General features: G+C 39.7%; 2 protein-coding genes across 11 annotated transcripts; one reads left to right on the plus strand and one right to left on the minus strand.

The window, feature by feature from the left end:
• The first annotated feature begins 853 nt into the window (after positions 1–853).
• Positions 854–7,241, plus strand: LOC136434511 (mitochondrial substrate carrier family protein ucpB-like). Of its 6 annotated transcripts, none has more exons than XM_066427353.1 (7): positions 854–1,005; positions 2,485–2,583; positions 3,063–3,225; positions 4,149–4,288; positions 4,720–4,925; positions 5,386–5,551; positions 6,384–7,241. In XM_066427353.1, the coding sequence occupies exons 2-7, from the start codon at positions 2,502–2,504 to the stop codon at positions 6,569–6,571; spliced, it is 945 nt and encodes a 314-aa protein (XP_066283450.1). In that variant the 5' UTR covers positions 854–1,005; positions 2,485–2,501; the 3' UTR covers positions 6,572–7,241. The 6 variants fall into 6 exon arrangements, with proteins under 6 accessions (XP_066283450.1, XP_066283448.1, XP_066283447.1 ...); XM_066427351.1 differs by having other exon boundaries at positions 2,488–2,583; XM_066427350.1 differs by lacking the exon at positions 854–1,005 and adding an exon at positions 1,422–1,537.
• A 1,084-nt stretch (positions 7,242–8,325) lies between these two features.
• On the minus strand, positions 8,326–23,670 carry LOC136434499 (endoplasmin-like). 5 transcript variants are annotated; one of them, XM_066427326.1, is made up of 21 exons: positions 23,510–23,670; positions 22,434–22,530; positions 20,473–20,614; positions 20,139–20,255; positions 19,609–19,804; positions 18,636–18,765; positions 18,146–18,257; positions 17,449–17,538; positions 17,176–17,214; positions 16,448–16,557; positions 15,795–15,954; positions 15,084–15,284; positions 14,159–14,229; positions 13,688–13,865; positions 12,983–13,147; positions 12,439–12,590; positions 11,648–11,713; positions 11,194–11,272; positions 10,684–10,839; positions 10,133–10,297; positions 8,326–9,268 (listed from the first exon to the last, which is right to left on the minus strand). In XM_066427326.1, exons 1-21 carry the CDS (start codon positions 23,559–23,561, stop codon positions 9,230–9,232), a joined length of 2,517 nt encoding a protein of 838 aa, XP_066283423.1. In that variant the 5' UTR covers positions 23,562–23,670; the 3' UTR covers positions 8,326–9,229. The 5 variants fall into 5 exon arrangements, with proteins under 5 accessions (XP_066283423.1, XP_066283421.1, XP_066283422.1 ...); XM_066427324.1 differs by having other exon boundaries at positions 8,326–9,271; XM_066427325.1 differs by lacking the exon at positions 14,159–14,229 and adding an exon at positions 14,296–14,366 and having other exon boundaries at positions 8,326–9,271.
• Between the last annotated feature and the right edge of the window lie 1,233 nt (positions 23,671–24,903).

The following is a 24,903-nucleotide window of genomic DNA, read 5'->3' on the forward strand; positions in this document are numbered from 1 at the left end:
CACAATGCGTCATGATACCATAGCAATGTCGATCTATTGCCCTTTATACCAACATTATATACCACTTGTTATGGTCGTAAATTTATGGATCGAGCACCGGGTTTGTGCCCCGGCTTTTACACAAACCCTCGAGCACCAGGACTAACTCTTGGAGTGTGTCGCAAAACAAATTTCTATGAAAAACGGTGTTTGATATTCTATGGAAATCTCTGCACTTTTCGGTCGACCCCCCACGAAGTTAGCCATGGCTCTCGTCGCACCAAACTGTAAATCATTGCAAGCGAGGTATCATTCCGCGAAGGGCAATTGACAAGATTTCCAATGATAAAAAAAACTCCAAGCAGATCTACATAGTACCAAAAATGGTATATGCTAGCCAGAGAAGCTCCAGTCAGTCAGATAAGCTCCAGTCCGCACCTGCTCTGCTTGGAGATTAACAAAACACGCTGCCCACCATCTAAAATACAGCAGACATACGATCATGGGAAATGTAACGTTATATATATATATATGGCCGGCTAAGGATAAACTCCTAAAAAAGCGCCGGCTGACTCCTCTATTCAAGGAGGTTTAATATATTATTCTAAATCTCCTTGCTCTAAAAGATTATAAGTACTGAACCAATTTGTCCAAATTAGCTCTAGAATCTGCAAGTTTTCTAACAATCAAAGTGATTTGTTGGCGACTTCAACCAGTAACTTTGATAGTGTCAAATCAAATCAAAGCGTCCACGGCGAATGTCGGACAATTCAGCACCAGGAAGACTGGAAGACCACATCGCCGGACACAAAAATGTCAAGCATGTTGACCCCATCCACCAGTACAGATAGAATCGTCCAATTAAACATGGCGGCCATATTTAGATAGCTAGAGGGCACCGGCGTTTTGGACTAATTCCACAAATTTAATGATTCTGAGTGATTTTGTAGGATTTTAGAGATGGTCATAACCTCTGATTAATTCTAATGAATAGCAAATGACGGAATAACCCAACAATAACCGCAGGTAAGCCTTTATTTGTTCAGTACATCTTTTCAGAATCTACGGAAGACACGCGTTGTCTTGGCAAAACGTGTCTGCTTGATGCCCTACGCCCACTTTTTAACAAATTCTTGTCTTTTTTTTAAAAGCCAGTTTTTCTGTCTAGTGCAAACCTATTTAGTTTAAGAGAACATGGCCAATTTGTGTAGTTATCTGATGTGATAGTGCCAGTGTTTGTTTTAGTCGTGGCCTCAGAAAAACTTTGATGACCCCAGCTCGAGTGTCAGTTTCTTGTGGTGTAGGGCGATACCATTTTGTAATGGGTGGTTTGCATTGAATGATTTGTAGACAGGTCGATCCTATAGCCCCGCCCACCCCCATCAGAGACCGTAGATGCTGCTACATTTGTATAACCTTGTATTTTAGTCTTGGGTTAGTAGTGTACATTGACGTGTGCTCAGCTCCAGTTCGGGTAGAGAAGAGGTCGGATTTCCTTAGTCTCAGCTTCTTGCAGCACTTCCTGCTTAATATTGGGCTATTCTACATTACACAGATGGTAGGGGTGCTACTGCTATGATAATCTTTATACTATGTGTAACAAATACAAATTACGATTTACAGTTTAATGGACAGGAAATGCTCATCAACGCTTCATGACTTTACTCTCCAAACTTTTGCGTAGGAAATTTTAAAATTTGGAGGCGATCAGAAACATTTAGCAATATCTTACATCTGCTTGGAGCTGGAGTGTAACTCTCCTTGATCAGATGTAGGCAGTTTTGCTAATAATAATAATAATGATAATAATATCAGGTGTATTTGCAGCCAGTGCCACAGGCAGGTACCCAATGTGTAGGGTAATGAGGCTGTTTAACGTGTTCGAGGCACCTCCTCGAGCACGGGACCCCCGTTTTACGTCCCTCCCGGAAGACGATTTCGTGGAAAGCTTCGTGAGGCTACAGCAATCCGGACGTCCTTGGTTGGTCCCCCATCCAAGCACTGTCCGGACCGCGCGTTGCTTAACTTCCGAGATCGAGGGATCGGGTGTATCCAACGCGCCACGCGGCCGTAGCTAAAATGTTTCTGATTACCACTAAATTTTGAGAGAAGTAATGGCCACAGAAAATTGAGCAAAAAAAACGACATCTGCTTTGAGACTACCAAAAATTGTGTTGTTGTCTATCACTCAGACATGTTGTCTGCACATACTAGAACTAATGGTTTAATTTGATTGTTGATTGTTCCTGGTAGCTGCCTTGTACATGCATACATGTACTGTACATGTAGAAGCAATTAGTACAAGATCAGGTAATGTTGTTGAAAGTACTACTGCTGCTATGTTAACTGCAATTTACACAAACTTTTATGCAATATCAGGTGATATTATTGTTAGTAGTAAATTGTAACATTGTAAGTTTTCACGACCAAAGCAAATTTGGCATTTATTAATTATGAAATGAAAGAACAAATTTTTAAATGTTTGACATTTTGTTTCACTTTCAGCAGAGTGACCAGTTGTGATGGGTGTCCAAGAGAAGACCTTGAACGAGCATGTCGCCAGATATGTGCTGTCAGGGACTTCATGTGTTTGTGCTGCAATGGGTAAGTAGTAAGGGCTACTCCCCCTAGATTTGTCTTCGTAATGTAATGTGGACATGTATGTGTTACTGTGTATGTGTGTGTTTGTTTGTTTGCTTGTGTGTCTGTGTGTGAGTGTTTGTGCTAGTGCAATAGTGTGTGTCTGAGAGTGTGTGTGTGTGTGTCAATGTGCAGACACTAAATTATATGTTTTTTCTATATAAAGTATAACACAATAAATTTAAATGTTTTATTGTGCAGTTTCAGACGATTGTATATATTAACTTGCTAGAAGTTACTGACCCAAACCCTTCCCCTGCCCCTGTAAGAGTTTGTGTTTGTAAGTGTGTGAGTTTTTGCTTGTGAGTGTTAGCTGTGTGTGTGAGAGTACATGTGTGTGTGTGTGCATACATGTACACTAAATTATACTATGTCTTTGCTATATATATCACTAGTATATAGAATACAATCCTAACCCTTCCTCTGCCCCCTCCCCTCCACAGTGACTAATCCCATAGATGTGATCAAGGTGCGAATGCAGCTGGATAACGAGCTACGGGAAAGCGGGAAGGCCGTGTCCGCACTGCGTGAGCGCTACTACCAGGGTTTTGTCCGGGGAAGCTTCACTATTGCCAGGGATGAGGGGATCAGGGGACTATACAAGGGGTAAGTTTCCATTTTATTGTTTTTAATCACCAAAGTGGTATCGCCTTGGTGCCGAAATTCAAAGAAATCCATAAAGAAAGAAATGAACTGTATAAGCTTGTAGAAAACCTATTTCCCTACTATACACATTTAAGTACTGTACAAAAATTCATATTCCTAATGCGACTAGACAAACCTCCCTTTGAAAAACACGTCTGTTCTTTTATATCTACTATGACCGAAAAGTGAGGAAAAGTAGAATTTATCTAATGATAGTCATATTCTTTTGTATCCGTTAAGTTTGGTTAACTTTACTTGTTATTTTGTTTTGTTGTGACCTGTACTTAGCCAAGTGTGTCAGAAACGTGCAATAAAGGTCTTCATTCATAAAAATGCATATGATCTTGAGTTATAGCTGCAAACACACAAACACAGACAAAAACAGTGGCCCTGTCTTGCTTGGAACTCCAGAAATGGAACCTGTGACCTCTCGATCTCTAGCCTGGAGTCCAGCCTTGTAAGCTTTAGCCCGCTCCTAACGATGTTGGGAGCGGGCCAAAGCTTACAAGGCTGGACTCCAGGCTACTGAGTCTCAATCTCATGGCCACTTGCGTAACCATGACCGCTCAGCCATTCAAAATGACACATAGATATGGAGCTAATCAAAGTGTGCCTGTCACTTCGATGCCCCATTTCACGGTTGAATCGAACAAAGTTACTATTATACAATCGACTAACACGTTTAAAATAGCGCAAGAGGTTCTTCAGCATTCTATTTGAGCCGCCATTTTGACTGTTTGTATAACAACTAAAAGTAAGCAAGCACTTCTCGAGGTCAGGGAGCCCCGGCTATTTTTCACGGACTTAGTTTGTCAATATGCTTACAACCTGTGTTACAGCATGTTGTTCAAAGCAAAATGAATCATTTCTCTCTCCTGTGGCAGTGTATTTCCGTCCATCCTGCGCGAGGCGTCATACAGCACCATCCGACTGGGGTCATACGAGCCCATGAAGGAACTGCTGGGGGCCACCGACCCCGCACACACCCCGCTCTGGAAGAAAATCCTGGCAGGGGCAACCTCAGGTCAGACATATAGTTGTACAAGTGTGAGTTCAGAATATATACAAAATGTAGTGGCTAAGGGAAAGTTAACACTCTCTTAAAGGAATGTAAGAATAAGTTTTTTGGTTGGACTCTCTGGTTACTTAAACACAGCCATCTGAAAATCATTTGACGTCAGTCCATCTGTCAGTTCAGTCAAAAAGTCAAGCAATTTTTTTTTTCCATTTCTTATTTTCTATTTGTTGGAACGACAAACTTACATGTGCAGGCAATGGCTACCTGAATTATGTACAGTGTGTTACAATGTTATGGGTTATCAAAAATGTCAAACGATTACACACCAAATCATCATTCTGATTCATTATCATCGAACAAGACAGCCGGAGATTGTTCCAGGAGGCCTAAACTGAATCATTAAATATCATTTAGAATTATTGTTATGTCTGTTTTAGGAGCCATTGGTAGTTCTATCGCCACACCAACAGACCTGGTGAAGGTCCGGCTACAGGCTGAGAGAAGACTGCCCCCTGGTGTCCAGCCGCGGTACCGCAGCACCTTCCATGCTTTTGGGGAGATCTGGCACACAGAGGGCCTGAGGGGGCTGTACAGGGGGATCGGGCCGACTGTGCAGAGAGCGGCCATTCTTACAGCTTCACAGGTGGAGAATCTGTCTTAGCTTACTATAGGCTTTCAAAAAGGGCTGTTTCCAGCTTTCAATCATTGTTTGGGAGCCCATGTTGTTCACTCTTATTTTAAGCTTGCAAAATACATTTTCATCAGTTTTAGGTCATTATGTTTTGTTTTCTTTGACAGACGGGGTCACATTTTGACAAGCGAGTTTCCGTCTTTTGATGGAGGGACGGGTACTGGAGACAGCCCTGTGTTCACATCTCAAAATTGTCAATGTTGTTTTGTTATTTTACAGCCCACACTGATTATCTGTATCAGATCATTGTAGGTTATTATTGGGTTGACAAGGCAAAATAAAAATAAGATGAAAAGGAAAAGAAAAAGAAAGACATCCCGTGACGGGCCCAGATTCTACATGAATCAGCCATGTGACAACAGACTGATGTAGTTAATACGAATGGGAAAGTAAGAGTCATTGTTTTTTTCAGATTCCATCGTACGACCACACGAAACACGCCATCTTGAACGCTGGGCTGATGGAGGAAGGTTTCCCGCTGTTCTGTGTGTCGGCGATGATTGCGGGATTCATCACGGCCTTCGTTACCTCACCTGTGGACGTCATCAAGACGAGGATCATGAACCAAGCTTCCAAACGTGAGTCCTGAAGGTCTGGTAGGGAGACTATATCAAGGAACAAGCTTCCAAACGTGACTCCTAAAAGTCTGGTAGGGAGACTATTGATCAAGATCCAGGTTTCTAAATGTGAGTCCTAAAAGCCTGGTAGGGAGACTAACAGTGATCAAGACTAGGATCATGAACCAAGCTTCCAAACGTGAGTCCTAAAAGTCTGGTAGGGAGACTATTGATCAAGATCCAGGTTTCTAAACGTGAGTCCTAAAAGTCTGGTAGGAAGACTATTGTTTAAGAATCAAACTTCTAAACGTGAGTCCTAAAAGTCTGGTAGGGAGACTATTGTAACAGTTTGAGAACCAAGCTTCTAAAGGTGAGTCCTGAAAGTCTGGTAGGGAGACTAACAGTGTTCAAGACTAGGATCATGAACCAAGCCTCTAAACGTGAGTCCTAATCGTCTGGTAGGGAGACTATTGTTTGAGAACCAAGTCTGGTAGGGAGACTAACACTAAGTAACAGTGATCAAGACTAAGGGTCATGAACCAAGCTTCTTAAAGTGACAAAAGTGAGTCTTAAAAGTTTGTAAGGGAGACTAACACTGTTCAAGACTAAAGATCATGAAGCAAGCTTCTAAAGATGTGTCCTGGAGGCCAGGCAGGAGACTATAACAAAGAACTAGTATCATTCTGCAACAAATGATAGATGTTATGTTCACGTACATGAGATTACCTTGATATCCTTATGTAAAATTAAAATTATTTTAGTAGATTCAGACTTTAACTTGCTATCCCACAGCATTTTCAATGTCAATGGAGTTCGAAGCAGTCTCATAAATCTTTTTCTTTCTGTTCCACAGACCTACCTCGAGACCAGTGGCTGTACCGTAGCTCGCTGGACTGCCTGCTGAAAACATTACGTAGCGAGGGTCCCTTCGGACTGTACAAGGGCTTCATCCCCAACTGGATGCGGATCGGTCCTCACACCATCGTGACGTTCCTCATCTTCGAGGAACTGCGAAGGCTGATTGGAATGAAGGCCATGTGATTCTCTTATTTATGCAAATGTATATAAAAAAACAATTAAGGGTTATGGAAATACAGGGTAAGACGGTAGAAGGATGGGGGCTTTGTCCATAGTTAACCTTTGGCATGCCAAGATACCTGCATCAGTACTGATCTAAAGCTGTGGAGTTGCTCTTAGCATGCTGATGGTTATAAATTTACCTCATACAAAAAGTGAAATGTATAAGATGGACTACACATGGACACTTTCATCTTCACCCTTCTCTTTTTTAAACCCTTTTTGAAACCCTTAAGCCTCCTGTGAGGACGTCATAGTAAGTATGAGGGGATCATTAACTTTCCAAACTTTGTTTATTTCACTACAAAACCAGTTTTATGTATAATTGTCTGAAATATTCAGATTTCGATTAATTCAGCCTCACTACATGTACAATGGTTATGGAAGCCCTGGACAAAGTGTCTTTGTATGGAGATAGAAAAGTTGTGTTTCATTTACATCAGAGACAATTTTTATCAGACTTCAGTTGTCTTTTAATGTTTTTTTTTACAAAAACTGGGAGAAGAGAATTGATGTGTTGATTTTAAGATGACCCCTATGAGAGACAAGCCTTTTTAAATTGACTATGCAAATCAGTACTCCAAATATTATGTGCCTTCAGCTTGAGCATTACAATCAGGTTGAATATTGATAATGTTGATAATGAATTTCATGGTAAGAAAACTAAAGATACTGTTTCCAATGCACAATTTTCCAGATGTACCAATTGAAAGATGATACTTTAAATCTGGTATACAATGTATGTAATAGTCATTATATACATGTACAAAGTCATGTACTTGCCATTTTATATAAATAATATGTAATACAGTATTCCCTTTCAGAATCTTCTTGCATTTTACATTAAGAAAATGTATGGGGAGATTATTTCAAAAACATGTTTTAACCAAAAAAGATCAACCAATCATGCTTATAAAAGATGCACTTGCTAAGTAAATCTGCGAAATGTATTTTAAAAGGTTTGGAAACTTCTTGAATTTTATGCAAAGATTTAAATCTGTAATCTGCACGAATATGATTCCAGTTTACTCCAAATGTACTTAAATTTAGATGTACTACTGACATACAACTGGTTTCGAAGTCAATCACACATGACTATAAGAGCTTACTATGATCATAATTACACATTAGGTGTTAGTGTAGTGTAGGAAAATAGATAAGCATGTTACGTAACATGTTTCTCAGGGAATTTAGCTTTTGTTCTGGTGAACATATGCTACTCTGGAGCTGATTAGAATATTCAAGAGTACGCAATGTCTAATATGTACCATTGAGTATATCTCAAGGAATGTTGTTTACATTTCTAAAATGCTGGACGCATGGATATGTTTTTATATTGTTACATTATTGTATTTTAGTTGCTAGAGCAACATTTAACCTACTATTTTGTTATTTCAAAACTACATACACGCTTTTTTTTCTCATTCCTTTATTATTTTAAGTACACGTCTAGTTATTTATTGTTTTGATATTTGGAAACAATCATGTCATGTACTATTAAAAAAAGTCACCAAAACCTGTGCGACACATTTCTGACAAACTTGTTATGCCAGTTCTTTAGATTGTTGATGCTTTTGCAGACCAGTAAATTACTTGCATCACACCAAATTCCAAAGCGAAGCCTACGGATGTATGAAGGTGTATATTTTTTTTTCCGGACACTTCTTATAATGTCTTTATCTTAGAATTCTATTTCAGTTAGGAAGGACGAGGCATACTAGGTTGTGAAGTACACATTTATTTTCCAAGTACTTCAGAAATGTACAAGATTTGGTTTGTGGCAAATCATAACTATGGAATGCATTTTTCTGGCAGTCTTTATTTTACCCAATGACTGCATACCCCCCCAAAAAACTTCCCCTTTTACCCATCCATCCTTAACTATCATCTTTGACAGTCTCAAAGAGCAAAGTAACGAGTAAAAACAAAGAAATATTTAACAGAAACACCAAATTTCACAGCTTGCTTTGCAAAAGTGATCAAAGTTTAGGTCGTTTGCAAAACAGCTGCGTATATATTCCAATGTATGTCACAAGTTATATCTGTATTCATCAAATACTTCCTTTTCATACGTGGCATTTAAATTACTCATGCATTTTTTAAAGCAGTTTTTGAAATGGTTTCTAGTGACCACAAGTTCACATAGACCTGACACAAGTTACAAGATAAGTAAGGTCGACACATTTTCATGTCAAATGAAAACCTTATAAGTCATCTTTGTTACAAGACATGCAACAAGATCCTAAAGAATGACAATCAGTTTTCTATCTTCCACAAAATCTAGGTGGCAACACATACAAACATGTACACAAAGAATACCACTCCCTGCTTTCTACTATAATTAATTTTCTCTATAAAAGACGATGGCATATGCACCAAGATAGTAAGCTAATTCATGATGATTTGATTTTAGCTGCATTTGCACATACATGTACCAAGCTCTGCATTTGACAAATATACTCCAAGCTCCCTACCAGGCAGGTATGAAAAAATATGGTCAAATTCAATCCATCGTGAAATGCCCGACAAAAATACAAAGCCTGGTCTGATAGCAGTTTCTCTCAGAATTTTTACATTGTTGAAAAATGTACACGTAATGACAAGCAGGTGGTGTCAGTGGTATCAGAGCTCGTCCTTTACTTCTTCTGTAGCAGCTTCTTCCTCCTAGAAGACAATGGAAAAACATTGACGAGATGAGAACATGCACATTGCAAACATTATCATTTCTTCTTCTTTGCCAATCTTCAGCTGGCCCTGATGCAAAAACATTATCATTCCTTGACACTTAACTTATGTTTCCATGAAGATGTATAGCTAAGTGTGTCCCCTAATATTACCACAGTGACTATTTACCAAATTTCCGGCACAGATAACATTCATAAACTGAAAGATATGTAATAGTATTCTATCTGATCAATTTCTAGATGTAATCTTTATAACTGACCACTACTGATTTTCTTCAGATGGTTCAGAGATACATGTGCTTTCATGATGTATTATGAAATCATTTGCTCCATGACAATGGAGGTATTGGAACCAGTTGGTATGTTTGTATGTCTAAGTGTGAATCTGCAGTGATGTGAATATTGCATGGTGGCAGCATGTAAGGCAGAAGTGGTGGTAATAGAAAAGTTGGAGAATAGGAGGTGTGATTTGGCAACATCTATCCCGTATCCCCTTCAAAGTTCTCTGGCAGTCCATCCTTATACACTCTTTCTCATTTAAATGTACACATTTTGTAACTTCCGTAACAGTTTGAAGTAAGACATTCCTGACATTAGGATTTGCCACATAAAAGGTGCAAAACTATCGTTTTTATGACGACTTAAAACTTTTTTCTGGATTTTAAAAACGACAGTTTGGCACCTTATATGTGGCATATCTTAATGTCAGAAACGTCTTACTTCAAACGGTAACGGAAGTTACAAAATGTGTACATTTAAATGAGAACGAGCGTATAAGCTCTGAATAAGGTAAAGCAGTGTAGCAAATCTAAACATTTCGTTCAACACATAAATCACTGACCTCAATAACATCTTCATCTGCACCAGTCTCTTCTTCTGTAGCTTCTTCAGCATCTTCCTCCTCTGCATCTCCCTCTTCTGCCTCCTCCTCCTCAGCCTCCACATCCTCTCCCTCCTCATCACCCTCCTCCTCTTCTTCTTCATCCTCCTCTTCCCATCCCTCAGCCTGTACAATACAACAAACAATATGGTAATATAACATCTGAAAAAAATCAACCTCCAAGAAAAGAAAATTGTAAAGCATTCCCTTACAAGAAATGATTAGCCTGACATTGAATTGTCTTGACAGCTAGTATGAGAATACTGTTACTTCTTGAATTCAGCATTCCTTTACAGCAAAACATTTAAGAAAGTTCAATTTTCAAAAAAATATAATTGCCTTCTCCAAATGGTGTTCATTTCATCTGTAAAGCCTTAGGAATGATCATATAAAGTGAATGACAGAGAAGACAGACGCTATGCAGTATTTACAGTTTCAATGTACTGGGGACATTCCCCTAGCTCTTTTCGATAATTAAGACACAACATAATGAAGACCTTATTTGGACATACCTTTGCGTTGAGGTCGACGTTCATACTGAGTCTGAGCATGCGCTCGATTCTGTTGGCGAAGTCTGCAGAGTCATGAAGCATGAAGCCCGATCGCAGCACGGCCGTGTCGTACAGAACCTGGGCAAGCTCTTTTGTCGTCTGGTCCTCTTGGTCCGTCTGAAATAACAGAAGATTATAGATCACTTTCCAGGTGGCACACGTAGTATGATACTTAAGCAGGTATCTAACTGGACTGTGGCACGTTGGCGGCCTCTCTGCGACCTAAACTGAATTCTTAAGCTTTATCATACATAGAAATGTACATAACTGTAACTGAATTCTATTAAAATTGTGTGTCTAGTTGTCTGGGTCCCCTATAAATTGTACAATGTCTTTTAGGATTTTCCACTGTATTGTATGTAGTAACATACAAAATGTAGCAAAGTGCATATAATGATTATCCATGTTTACAGATCCGAATACATTATATGTAACTCTTCAGTAATATTGATACATCATATCTGTACTCACATCAACTCTATTTTTCAGCTCTTGCACAAGTGGATGGTGGGGGTTCAGCTCCAGAGTTTTCTTTTGTGAAGCATAGAAACTGTGGAGCAAAAAAAATATTGATGAGATTAAGACAGTGTTGTGTTGAGACATACCATGTACACAAGTAAATCATGCTCAAAATCTGAGAAAATATTGCTGCAGTACCTGGTCATACTGCTAGGGGCCCAAAATCGGGACCTCAATGACCCACATATGAAAATTAATAAAAATCCATCAAAAGAATCTTGAGTTACACCTGTAGGTGCACAATCATGCAAACAAAACTCAAATCAATACCTCTCTCTCTCTCTATATATATATAAATATATATATATAAGAAATCTACATATAAAAGCTCCTAGCAAGTTCCACACATTTTAATGGGCATTTGTTGTTTAAATGACATTCAAAACAACAACAAAAAGTGTCTTACTCTTGACTGCCGTCCTTTGATCTTGCGTAAGCCTGGGCCTTCATGATTCTCTCCATGTTTCCTGACCTGTCGGGGGAAGTATCAGAGGTTACAGGTCAGTTGCAGAAGGAGTCAATTCATCAAGTCAACAACCAGATGTAAGATTACATGTTGGCATAAGTTTTACATGTTGTTTCAAAATTATACATAAAAACTTATATTGTACAGTTAGGGGTAAACAAAAAAGCTCAGTTATAAACACAAAAACAGCAATGTTATCTTCTTTTTATGGCACAAATTTCACCGATCTATAGAAGGTTCTAGATGGTTTAGAACAAAAAGGAGAATATAGGCAAGTTAGAGATTTTTTTGTAAGTCCCGACGTTTAGGTCTTTTTCTACTTGAACCTAAACATTTTTACATCTCCAGTTTAGGTCCGAAGTTAAGATATGCAGCACTACTACTGCAGAAGGTTATTGTACAAACATATGAGGCATAATGTACAGTATTGAGTATTTGCACACATACCAGCAATACTGTAAATACATTTAAGTTGTGGTGTTGGGTGGTTTTCGCAGTAGGGACAAGATAGACTGTTCGCAGTGGTCTTAAGCTCGCATTTGAGACAATGGTGTAGACAAAGGGGAAGGAGGACAGAAACTTTCGCGGTGGTTTAAAGTTTGCTGTGAAGAGCTTACTGCGAAAACCGCAAACATAAAACCTGACCGCAAACATTTCTGCATTTACAGTACTGCACAAGGTGCCTATGAGGTACATGTATAATGTACAGTATTGAGTAGTTACACACGTACCAGCCATAAGAGCTTGCCACCAGGGCACATGGGGAATCCGTCAGCCTCTCGGAGAGCCTGGCCTTCTCGATCTGATCCTTCAGGGCGCTGTCCTTCAGCCACGTCAGGAGTGTCTCGTACTCCTTCTCTTTCTCCTCACGCATCTCCTTAACCTATTCAGGGTGCAAAATACATTTCTTTTGGTTACATGCAACATTGCAAGTTGGCAAAAATCTTACTTACGATTTTAAAAATTAACTTGTCATCTATATTTCATTTGATTTATTATGTAAGTGGTCTCCAGGTAGAATAGTGTTTCTCCGTCTAAGTAACACTTAAGTGGAAATCTCAATAAAACACATCCCGGGTTTGAATCCCCTGACGCCACCAATGTTGTGTCCTTGGGAAAGGCACCTTACACGACTTTCCTGACTCTACCCAGGTGTAGAAATGGGTATACTGTTCTCTATACGTGGCTCTGTTAACATAAGTTGTGAAATACTTGAGCGTAGTGTCTGTCAAAAAGCGGAGTAAAAACCAAAATAAAGACCAACAACCAACAAACCTTCTCTGACTCGTCGATCTTCAGCCCGTCCTTGGCGACGTTCTGGAACTTCTTGCCGTCGAACTCGGGGAGGGACTGGATGCAGTACTCGTCCACGGGCTCCGTCAGGTACAGAACCTCGTAGCCCTTCTTCAGCAGGCGCTCCACGAACGGCGAGCTCTCCGCCTGGGAAGGTTATATATATATATGTATATAACGCCTGTCAATCTTTGGTTTTAACCTAAGGTTTGAATCCCCTTACTTAGACTGCCATCAAGAGTCAAAAGTGTATATCTTACACAATTCTGCTGTTTCTGCCAGTATAGTGATTGCAATAGCTGGCAATGTTGCTTCATAGACAGTCAACTGTTTAACTTTGATTCATGTCAGCAACTGACTTGAAACTCAATTTATAATAAATAGGACCCATATGTACAATCACAGACCTTCCAACACCAGATGGTTTATACTAAATAGGTGCCCATCTTCTTTTACGATAGGCCTTGGGCCACAAAGCTTTATGCAATCACTACTGTAACAGTACTGTTCAACTATGATTATACTCTTTCCCAAATGCTAAGTGCTAAGCAGAGAAAGCACAATGTACCATATCTTACAACCGAGCATATGCAAGGCGAACATTCCACTTACTACGGGCCATTGCACCAGTTAAGGTTCTAACCTAACAACTGCCTTATTGTTTGGATGATATATAGATGTTCTGACCTCCTTCCTGCTGGTGCCAGCCATGAAAAAGATGGCCTCCTGTTTCTCCTTCATCCTCTCCACATACTCGGCCAGTGACGTGACCTCGCTGTCGGAGTCAGAGTTGGAGGACTGGAACCGCAGCAGCTTGGCCAGCCTGGTCCTGTTGGAGTGGTCCTCGATGACACCCAGCTTGATGCTGAAAAACAGGGAGGCATTGGTTCTAAGCCCATACAGACCTCAACAATCATTGTGCATAGTATTACGTTAATGAAGGCCAATCAGATGTTTTGTCACAACTACCATGACTAATCAGATGTTTTGTCAGAACTATCATGGCCAATCAGATGTTTCAGCCCCTCACAACTATCATGGCCAATCAGAGATTTTGTCACAACTATCATGGCCAATCAGATGTCTTGTCACAACTATCATGGCCAATCAGATGTTTTGTCACAACTACTATGGGAATCTATACACAAAGTATCTCACCTGGTACTGTACTCTTTCCAGAACTTTTCCAAGTACTCTTCGCTATCCATTTTCTTGATCATGTCCAGAGTCTGAGTAAAGTAGTGAGTGAAAAATCATTTGATAACAGTTCGACAAGACACACCACATAAACTTACTTGGTGCTGTACTCTTTCCAAAACTTTTCCAAATACTCTTCGTTTTCGATCTTCTTGATCATGTCCAGGGTCTGGGAAAAAAGAGACGGTGGAAAAAAATACCACATTACTGTGGAGGTTTAGATAAAAACAGCAACAATGCTGCTAAGGACAGCTACCAGGCTGTTAGAGACAGCTATCCAGCTGTACAGGACAGCTGTGCTTTGGTCTTGGAACAGCATGCTTAGCAGTGGACAGCCGGAAGCCAGCTGATCCAAAAAGGAGAGAAAGTGCCAGAAACATGCATGCATAATCTGGATAGTTAGTGTATGACGTGCAATGATATAAAGCATAGGAAAAAAATGTTGTGTTTCTAAGTACGGTCCCAGAAAAGTTATGGTCGGTAAGTAGGGATTTTACTTTTCTTGTTCTTTTAGATTTCGGCCAAATTGATCCAAAAACAGTTTAACAATGCGAAAATGAAATGCATCATGATCAGGATACTGGTATTTTCAACATCATACATTGTGAAATATTTACTACAGAGTTTAAAACAACTGTTAAGTTTTAATCTGGTAACAGAGAGAAATAAAGGAATTTCACCACTCAGTCAGATGTCAGATTGGAAATTGTATGTTCCTTGCCGGTGGTCGACCAGGGTCAGCAGGTTTTTCCTAGGGGCAGTCAGGTAACCGGAAACAAAACATTTTTTTCTAATGCCTAAGTGCAGTGCAAAACAAAGCACTACACATGCAAGGCTAACATTTTTGAAAAGAAAACAAAAAAAGAAGTCCGAGAAAAGCTCTTACCTTTCGGACCAGCTTCTTCTTGATGACCTTGAGGAGTTTGTGCTGTTGCAGCGTCTCACGAGACACGTTGAGCGGGAGGTCGTCGGAGTCCACCATGCCCTTGACGAAGGACAGGTACTTGGGCATCATGTCTTGGAAGTCGTCGGTGATGAACACACGCCGCACAAACAGCTTGATGTAGTCAACCTTCTTACCGTATTCCTGTGGAAGAATAGTGAAACGATTTAACAACAATTACGTGCAATGTACACTACTGAGCAATACCTGATCAAAAGTACATCGACACAAATAGCTTAAGTTTTCAATCAATTTGTTTAAGGAAATTGCAACGACTTTCCTTACTAGACTTTCTTCACTTTCTACAATTAAGTCTTAAAAACATTGTCACAGTGGTAGAGGCATTTTTCCTGCATTTTCAAACAGCAAACAGATGCCTGCATTGTTGCTGTATTATTGTTACAGCTCGTTATGCAGTCAATTGTAAATGTATTATTAAGTATTATTTCTTTGTCGGCAGGGCTAGCCCTTTGTAATAGCCATAGGCTAGTTGGGCAGCCCGGGCTGTGTGTCAGCCAAACCAATAAATAAATAAATATTGGTGTTGTAATGTGTAGTCCAACCTAGGAGCTGCCCCGTGGACCAGTCAGATGTTTCGTCACAACTACATGTACATGTACCATGGACAATCACAACAACTGGTGTGAGGCGTACCTGGAACATGTCCCGGGGACCAGTCTTGGGTACAAACAGGATGGACCTGAAGGTGACCTCTCCCTCTGCTACGAAGTGGGTGTGGGCCAACGGGGCGTCCGTGTCCTTGGAGAAGGACTTGTAGAACTCCTCGTATTCCTCGTCTGTAACCTCCTTCGGCCTGTAACCATGACAACAAGTAAGAAACAAGTAAGCAAACTGCAGCTGAGGAAAATAAAGTGCCGTCCCTGGAGGGATGCTTGCAGCTTGGACCGGACAAAAATGATAACAATTCAATCCCAAAACTTTTAACGCTTTTATTAAGTCCTAAACACTCAGTCTGTGCCACTACCCTTTCACAAAATCAAGATGAAGTCATCTGAGATTTTTCCAGTTAAAACACAGGAAAGAGTGTTTCAGAGGGTTGAAATTTTAGTGTTTCTAGAGGGAGCAAGACACACAAATTTATAAGATATGGTGTCCTAAAGCAAAAATATTGCAGGATATAAATTCTGCTGGCCGAACTTTTGTGTTCGATCTGACGTTAGATTTCTGCATGGTGTACACAAAGTGCTTTCAAATTCTTCTATGCTTCCAGCCCTTGTGATATCATAAAAAACATCACCTGTATCAAACGTTATTGACTGCCCAGATACAAAATCTAAGACACTTACGTCCTGGTCCAGAGGGGCTTTTGTTCATTCATTAGTTCCCAATCCCAGGTGGTTTTCTCAACAGACTTAGTCTTCGGCTTCTTCTCTTCTTCTTCATCTTCCTCTTCAACCTGATAAGGAATGCAGCAGGAAAAAGGTTCAATATCCCAAATGGCTTTCATAAGGAGAACCCAAGCCTAGCTTGTCTTAAAAGTAATTAAAGATTCCTTGATTAAGTTTGGAAAACTACCAAGGGTCAAAACATCATGGGACAGTTGACTGTAGCTTAAACCTTAGATTTAGGAGCACTGACAGAAATTACACAAGTAGAATTTGGAGTTAAGCCAATCTCCTAGTCAATAAAGTTGCAAAGTCTTTGCAATGAATGCATCATTCACCAAAATATGAAGGTTTCTTGCAACTCTTCTTTGTTTTAGTTTTGCAGTAGGAGAGAAAAGAAGGTTTTCAGAACATTTCAAGTTTGTGGTTGAAACAATTTTGTACTGCAGAAAGAAAAGCATGTTAATTTTTTTTTTACTGTAAAACAAATTATCCATCAAGTATATTTGCTTGCTAAGGATTTCGCTGCAGATATTGCACAAACAAAACCACTATGAACATTTTCAAGATGTGCAATATCTTTCACATTTTGCACCTTGAAACCCTGATCACTTCCAGCATACCGTTCACAAGCCACCTAAAACCTTAGAAACACCATCACAATCACTAATTAGATTAGATGCTGGTACCTTTCCGTCATCCTCCTCCTCCTCTATTTCATCCTCATCCTTGTAAGCATTTAAAGGAAGAAGACAAACAAACATTCACATTTAAGTTATTACTTACAGTCAAGGTAACACCTCTATCACTCCTTTTTATGTTGAAAAGTCACATGGCGTAAGAATTTAAGTGTTAGACATTTTTCAATGATATTGAAGTCAAGCAAGCACTGGAAATGAACATCATATGCTAATGTATATGTATGTCTGCAAGCAACAACCTCATATGTTTAGCTATCTCACCTTAGCATCCTCATCTTCTTCTTCCTTCTTCTCTTCATCTGCTTCTTCTTCTGCATCTTCATCATCGATGGGCTCCTCCACTGTCTCTGTCTACAAGAGGGAGGTCAAACTTACAACTTAAAAACCAGTGCCACAAAGGTGTAAGACTTAAGATTAAAGTATTTCTACAAAGATCTACACGAAGTCAAATCTGCATCACATGACAGCTGAAATTTGTACAACACATCCACAACTGTGCCAAAAATGCCATCATTTGCAGTCGTTAACATATTGTGAAATAAAATTGTGACCATTGCTCCTAAACGAAAACAGCATATGACAAGGTGGCGTGTTCACTGTGGTCATTGACCTACGCCCGTGGATTGAGCCATAATGGTTCTAAAATTCCAAAGGGATTCTAAAGGTATCCTTATGTTCTATTTTGTCTAAATTTGAGCTTAAAATGCCATGTTTTTTTTCCACCTATTTTTGCCCCATAAAATAATTTTTTTTTATCTATAATATGGACAAAAAGACAAAGGTGCAGTGTCTTGTACAGGCCTACAAGCCTGTTGGATTTCAAGTTATTCTAAGCTTTAGTTGTGGAGATATTCAGTTATCTGTTTGGAATGGAGGAAGAAGAAGAGGAGTAAAAACAATGTTTACACTATGTTAAACCTGAATATCATAAGAAGTACAAATGGGTGAGTGTACCTACCTTACTGGTCCAGAGGTAGATGGGGAAGTTGATGAACTGGGAGTACTTGCGCACCAGCTCCTTGATGGTGTGAGGCTCCAGGAAGTCCTGGGCTTCTTCCTTCAAGTGAAGGCTGGAAGAACAGAGCAGGAATTTCAATAATGTACATGTACACAAGAAATATCCTACCACTTACTTTAATCTGGTGACTGTACCATCTTCAGAGCAAAAGATACAACAACCAGAGGTTCTGCTACAGTCTTATAAGAAGCCACTAGGGTGCCAAAATCTGATTTTAGGGTCTCATAAAGACCCACCTACATACAAAACATCTAGCCAATCCATCCAGGCATACATTTATTGTGTTCAAGCAGGCAGGCAGGCAGACAGACACACACACGAACTTCTCGATGAATGTAATTAGGTGCACAGCTCATATTTTGAGTGTATCAAAGTGCATATTCACTGAGTATTTTGGGTCCTTGTAAACTTGCAAAGAAAGGTTACTGACCTGACAGTGGTGCCTCTGCCCAGGGTGTCTCCGCGAGGATCCTCCACGACGCTGAAAGCACCGGCATCAGACTCCCAGATGTGCTGTTTGTCATCGTTGTTCTTACTGGTCACCACAACACGGTCGGACACTGGAAAAAAACAACAGGAACCGCAAGTTAACTACAGATTCAGCTATACAGTCAAGATCAGTATGCTCACTGGTACATGGTCAGCACGGCACCGTCGGACACTGGAAACAAACAACAGGAGCCGGAAGTTTGTTTGTTTGTATTGTATACCCAGTAATCTGCCTCATGGCATAACATATGTCGCATGTCAGGGATTCGAACATGTGTCTTAGCAGGGTGCGAAATACTTTTTTGACCCAGGTTGCCCATGTTGCAACCAAGGGCAAATGCTAGGTTGCACATCCAAATTTCAGGTTACTCCAGCAACATTCATCGATTTCTTCAAATCAAGCTCGTATGTAGTGTATAATACTACTAACATTTCAAAATATATATCAGATAGTATTGTGTTCCCATTGACCTAACAACATCTTGTTTAGCTGAGGGCAGTGTGTTTTCGTCTTTTTCAGCTCAAATTCCACGATCTATGAAGGGTTTTGGATGGTTTAAAACGAAAAAGTGTTGATTTCTTTATTTCAATTGAAGATTTACCGAATTTTATGAGAGTGACACTGTGTTTTTGTGAGCTTCCAGGGCTCCGATTGAAATCTTTGGCTCAAAATATAAGGTTGCACACTGCGCTACCTGGGTTTGGAATTAACTTGCACCAACCGAAATCTTGTTGCACTGTGCAACGTGCAACCAGGTATTTCGCACCCTGGTCTTAGTAAAGATAATACAGATAGATAGATTTTTACCATATCTAAACTACAAAATTAATTCATTGTTACAATTGAAATTGAATAAAACAAGTCTGTTAGACTTTTTCTTTCAAAAAGAAAATTTTAAGCAGAGCAGACTTACCCAGGAAAGAGGAGTAGAAGCCCACACCAAACTGGCCAATGAGAGCGCTCTGTTCCTCGGCAGTGCCTTCTGCCAGCTTGTTGAGGAACTCGCTGGTGCCGGATCTGGCGATGGTTCCCAGGTTGTTGACCAGCTCGCTCTTGGTCATGCCGATACCGGTGTCCGTGACGTGCAAGACGCCGTTCTCTTTGTCCGCCTGTAGTCATGGCAGTATTGATGATAAACAACTTCAAAACATTGTTGTGTCTATAGCAAATGTAACTTTCAAGCAAGGCTCCATATAGGGCTTGCATAATTAATGATATCAATATACATAATATACATAACAAGGCATTCAGAGATGGCAGACTTCACCCCTTCATGATCAGAAACACACACACACATATACTGTAAAATACAAACAAACAGGTGCCCCTCCAAAAAAGACTTAACTTCTTTGAGGGTGAGGTAAGATAAAAGCATCAGTAAAAATAGCAATGATAAACTATTATATCAAACATAGATACATAGAATATTAAAAGAGTTCTTACCTTGATTTTGATGGTAAGTTCTTCGTTTGCGGATAATACGTCCTTGTCGGTAAGCGAGAGGAAGCGAATCTTGTCCAGAGCATCTGAGGAGTTGGAGATCAACTCACGAAGGAAGATCTGGAACACCACAAAAGTGACAAAAATTTAATAACTGTTGCAAAGCTGAGATTCCATCATGTTTCCAATCCTGGAAATAGACATTGAGTGTGCCTTAAACAGTACTAGTAAGGACAATGTACCAGTATTGCATGACTTATAAAGAAAAGAGAGGGTCTACCATAATAGCTATAAGAGATGTTTGAAAAAGGAAATAAGAAAATTCAGTCTTTCTTACCTCCTTGTTCTTGTAAAGGGAGTTGATAATGAGTTTCATCATGCGGCTGACTTCTGCCTGAAACTCGTGTTTTTCCGCTCGATCTCTCATTTCTTTAATTTGCGCCACGTTCAATCCATCCAACTTGATGGCCTCTTCTTCCCTGAAAAAGGTGGAAAGGTGAGATTGTGGTTAGGATTGTTGCCTAATAAGAATCTAAAGGTTTTGGGTTTTAGTCCCTGGAAGGCCCCAATGCCATGCCATTGGGAAAGGCAATTTACAATCAATATCAAATCAGCAAGAAAACATTCATTGCACAGGGGAAAATCTAATCGCATCCAAGAAACAGGATAGTTTGTAAAAGCTCCAATACATTTAGATTAATTGCTTTGTATGGTAGCACTTTCTAATCAAGAAGAAACATCAATGCATTGAAACTCTTTAGGACACAATTGCCATTTAACAGTAACAGATTGAAACTGTTTTAAAATCCAACAATTTGATGATCAGACCCTCTTGAAATTTTAGCCATTAGGCACTTGTGTACTGAACATGTGTGCTAACGTAATGCTAATGTACAGCGATCAAGAAATGATAATTGCTCATCAGTATTGTTTTATCTTGCCAAATTGAAAGTTGTTAAAATTTTGTTCTGAAATCTTTCAAAATTATCTTAAGATAAAAGTGGATGTACAAATGTTACATATAGATATTTCAAACCCTGGATTGCCATGGCTTGGTTATTCAATTTCTGGCCTGATACAAACTTACAATAACTCCTTGCTAGTATTAGAATAATCTATTCAGATATGTATAGATAACCTGAAAGATTTAAGGATTAAAGGTTTCAAACTGTAAAACACCTCCTTTGTAGTCATCAACAGGCAGAGGTACAGAAATCTCAAGACCTCAAGTATTCCCACAATACAATTGTTAAAAGTATATTGCCAAATATGGAAATGTGACCATGTGACCACTGAGCCGTATCATATACAAAATGAGTATGGAGGTCAAATCCTGGTACGGTGATGTGGCATTTTGGGAAGATTGTCAAAGACTGATTCACACTGCAAGATCTAGAAGTAGTAGTAGTAACAAGTGCCTGTAATAGATCTACCACAACTAGTGAGGATTTTCTGGCAAATGTTGATTATGATTAATTAATCTAAAAAACTGGAGTTCCACGACCAAATGATATTAACCTTCATGACACTTGTTACACTATTTCTCACAAAATGCTACATGACTGTGTGGGAACCGCAAAGATTAGCATATCAAGGGGCTTTGTCTTCTAATTGGTTAATTGGCCTGAAGGGGCAAAGGCCTTCGCTTCAATGTCATTTGGCACTTCAGGCTATTCTCCAAGCAGATGTTGGGGGTAGAGAGCACTAGACACCTGAATAGTTCTCTTGAGGGTAGCAGACTGTCACAATTTCTATTGTTGCTATGTACTATTATGTAAGGGGTTGAACCCCCCAGGAATCGTTGAAAAACGCCGCCATGCGATACTGTATTCCTGGTTGAATAAATAAACAAACAAACAAACAAACAAATGCTGGGCTGGCCAGCAAACTGAATAACCTACCTTACATCTGCTTGGGAGTTACCAAAACCTACTTGACTCAAAGTCTTAACATTTGTCTTGGTCATTGACTGTTATAAACATAAAAGCTCTAAGTTAAGGTAGTCCCATAGCCTTTTTGCGGCCGTAGGGGCAGTGAGTTGCTATCCACTGTATCGTGGGCACGGTATTGGAAGGCAGAGTCCATCCCTTTAAATTTTACCTCCCCAACCAAAATCAGGTACCCATTTTATAACCTGGGTGAAGTGAGGAAAGTCGGATAGAGTGCCTTTCCCAAGGACATAACATGAACACTCTATCTCATGTCCGCTAGCATCACCACTCTGCAATTCAATGCCAGAAATGTACTAGTAAGAATGCTTCAATTATTTTCAGTTTTTGTACAGAAGGGTTATGTTACCTCTTGACGGCTTCGTCGTCAGTCCTGGACCCCTCAGCGTGGTCGCCAATGTCCTCTTCAACTGTGGCGTCGGCCTCATCATCAGCATACACAGTAGCTGTGGGGTGGGGGCAAGGAGAAACAAAACAACTCAGAGATATTCAAATACCTGTACATCATGTATCTAAACAGGTTGGGCAATAGTTGGATATTTGAAACTTTACATTGTATTTCTAGTCTATGCTAGCCTTATTCTGAGTTTCAATGATCTTTCTTACATTTAATAATGTACCCACTACTAGATGTACACTACTACTATGGTGCCAGAAAGCAACGATTTACCTCGGGTAAAAAAGGATCTGGGTTTGAAGGGCCTAGTATAAAACACTTTATTGTTTTTTGCATCTACATTTGTATTAAAACATTGTACAGTAAAAGCTAAATACAGTATGTGTAGGTTTCTGCACGTAAACTTTACGGTAAAGGTACTGCATTAGGAAAGAAAAACCTTTGCATTTATAAAACATTAAAATTTTCTTGTGAGGTATAACGTTAGAATTTCAGATTCAGATTTCAAGCTTTGTGTTTAGATTTTGAAACCTTTTTTGTTTGTTTGTAATTCTGCTTTAAATTTTCATGCTGTGCACTGTGCCCCCATTTTCTGCGCACTTGAATGTTTAAGCTAAGTGCACCAGTAGCCCCAGTGCGCCTATAATCAATCATACACAGCGCAATTCAAACTTTGAAATGTTCTATGACTCAAAACTTTGAATAACAACCTTCTTGACCTCCTTGATTTAAGAGGTATTTTAAAATGTGATCAAAGAGATATTCAAAACACGATCTTTATCCAACGTTATACTTGACGCAATCATTGGTTAACAAACCATCTTCTGCACAACATTAACACACAATCTACCAGCGAAATACTACTTTACACTTTGGTGGGGAAAAAGACAACATAGGAAAATATTAAAACCCTGAAAAGAACCGGTACTACATTCACGCCCCCCCCCCTCCCTCTCGCATACACACGTGTGGATTTTACATCGAATTTCCCTCAGAAAATCGTCGTGTAAAAACTTGCGGTAACTCACCTGTGGCCAGACACAAGCACAGCACTCCGAAGAGCCAGTATTTTCCCGACATGGCGACTGTTTTCGTCAGAAAGTCTCTTTAAAAAGAGAAAAGACGTCGAACTCTCACAAGTCGAAAATGTCGTCTGACACTGACTGAGGAAACCCGACCGGGGAATACCTCACCGTCAGCCAATCAGCGCGCAACACGCTTACACACGTGACTACCTCTGGACTAATCAGCGTCGTCCAACACACAACCCCGCACGCCCAGAGCGTGGCTGGCGCTGATTGGCTACCGAGACCCGGAAGTGGACTGCAACGTGAAAAGAGAGATCGCCTCTAATCTCCAAGCAGATGTAGGGTCCAGCTTGTTTTACGCATTTTTTTGTGTGGCATTTTTCATTCGTCTTTTCTTTTCGCGTTTACATGTCCTCGTATCTACCTATTAGAGAGATGAAGAAAACGCTCAACATCTAAAAGAGTAGAAAATGTGGAAAGAAGCCTGACTTTAGATATGCTTTGAGGGTGAAGTTTCACATGTTTGACTCACCTTGAGAGCCTGCAATATAGGTATTGTCAACAAGTGGCGTTTTAGTAATCTCCAAGCAGATGTAAGAATCGGGTTAGTCTTAGTGGTTTATGAGTATTCTTGGGGATCCATGGGAATATCTCTAAACGCTTTACACTAAACTCGGGATGATAGCGGCTACGACTGATTACGTTAGATTGCATTGGTTTACGCATCCATTAGGCTATGTATATAATGAATCAATTACGTTATACCTTGTATCCCGAATACGAATTGCGCAGTTAAATGAATGAATGAATGAATGAATGAATGAAAGAATGCATGAATGAATGGATAATGATGAATGAATGAGTAGTTTATTAAGGTCATTTATGATTGGCTATAAAAAGCACATCGCAGCCACAGGCTGCACTTGTTGTATCTTTTTCCAGGCATTACTTACAGGCATAACTGTTAAATTCTAAGTCGACTTACTACTTAACTTTCTTTTTTTCTAAAAAATATTAAAACAATTGATACAGATCTGAAACAGACGGTTCAGAATCGATAAGTTTGGGTTTACTGTTCGACAAGACGTTGCAGTTTCATGGCGTTTTGCAATACTATTGTTTTATGGCTCTCTGAATGAACAAGAAAGGGGTGTCTACTGTCATTTCTAACGTTAACCCACCTCTCTGAACAAAATGGTTTGTAATGACTGCAACATCCGTTACCATTGTTTGATGCTTTCTATGTTTAACTGTTATTAAATTGCCATGGTTCAAGAAAGATGCCCAGATTCTATATGTCCGTACGCATGTCCTCTTATTCCTAAAAGATGTAGCCGAAAACTGTATATCCTTCGAAGAAAGCAAAGACAAAATGTAACGTTACTGTTGCTACG

The sequence above is a fragment of the Branchiostoma lanceolatum genome, chromosome 5 (genome assembly GCF_035083965.1).
Source record: "Branchiostoma lanceolatum isolate klBraLanc5 chromosome 5, klBraLanc5.hap2, whole genome shotgun sequence".
Lineage (NCBI taxonomy): Eukaryota > Metazoa > Chordata > Leptocardii > Amphioxiformes > Branchiostomatidae > Branchiostoma > Branchiostoma lanceolatum.

Excerpts from the sequence above, each read along its gene's own strand:
- LOC136434511 (XM_066427353.1), top strand. The coding sequence starts at position 2,502 with ATGGGTGTCCAAGAGAAGACCTTGAACGAGCATGTCGCCAGATATGTG. Across the intron at positions 4,926-5,385 it reads CCATTCTTACAGCTTCACAG|ATTCCATCGTACGACCACAC; the intron begins GTGGAGAATCTG and ends TGTTTTTTTCAG. Across the intron at positions 5,552-6,383 it reads CATGAACCAAGCTTCCAAAC|ACCTACCTCGAGACCAGTGG; the intron begins GTGAGTCCTGAA and ends TCTGTTCCACAG.
- LOC136434499 (XM_066427324.1), bottom strand. The coding sequence starts at position 23,561 with ATGTCGGGAAAATACTGGCTCTTCGGAGTGCTGTGCTTGTGTCTGGCC. Across the intron at positions 15,955-16,447 it reads AAGCCCCTCTGGACCAGGAC|GCCGAAGGAGGTTACAGACG; the intron begins GTAAGTGTCTTA and ends TCATGGTTACAG. Across the intron at positions 11,273-11,647 it reads TCAAAGGACGGCAGTCAAGA|TTTCTATGCTTCACAAAAGA; the intron begins GTAAGACACTTT and ends TTTGCTCCACAG.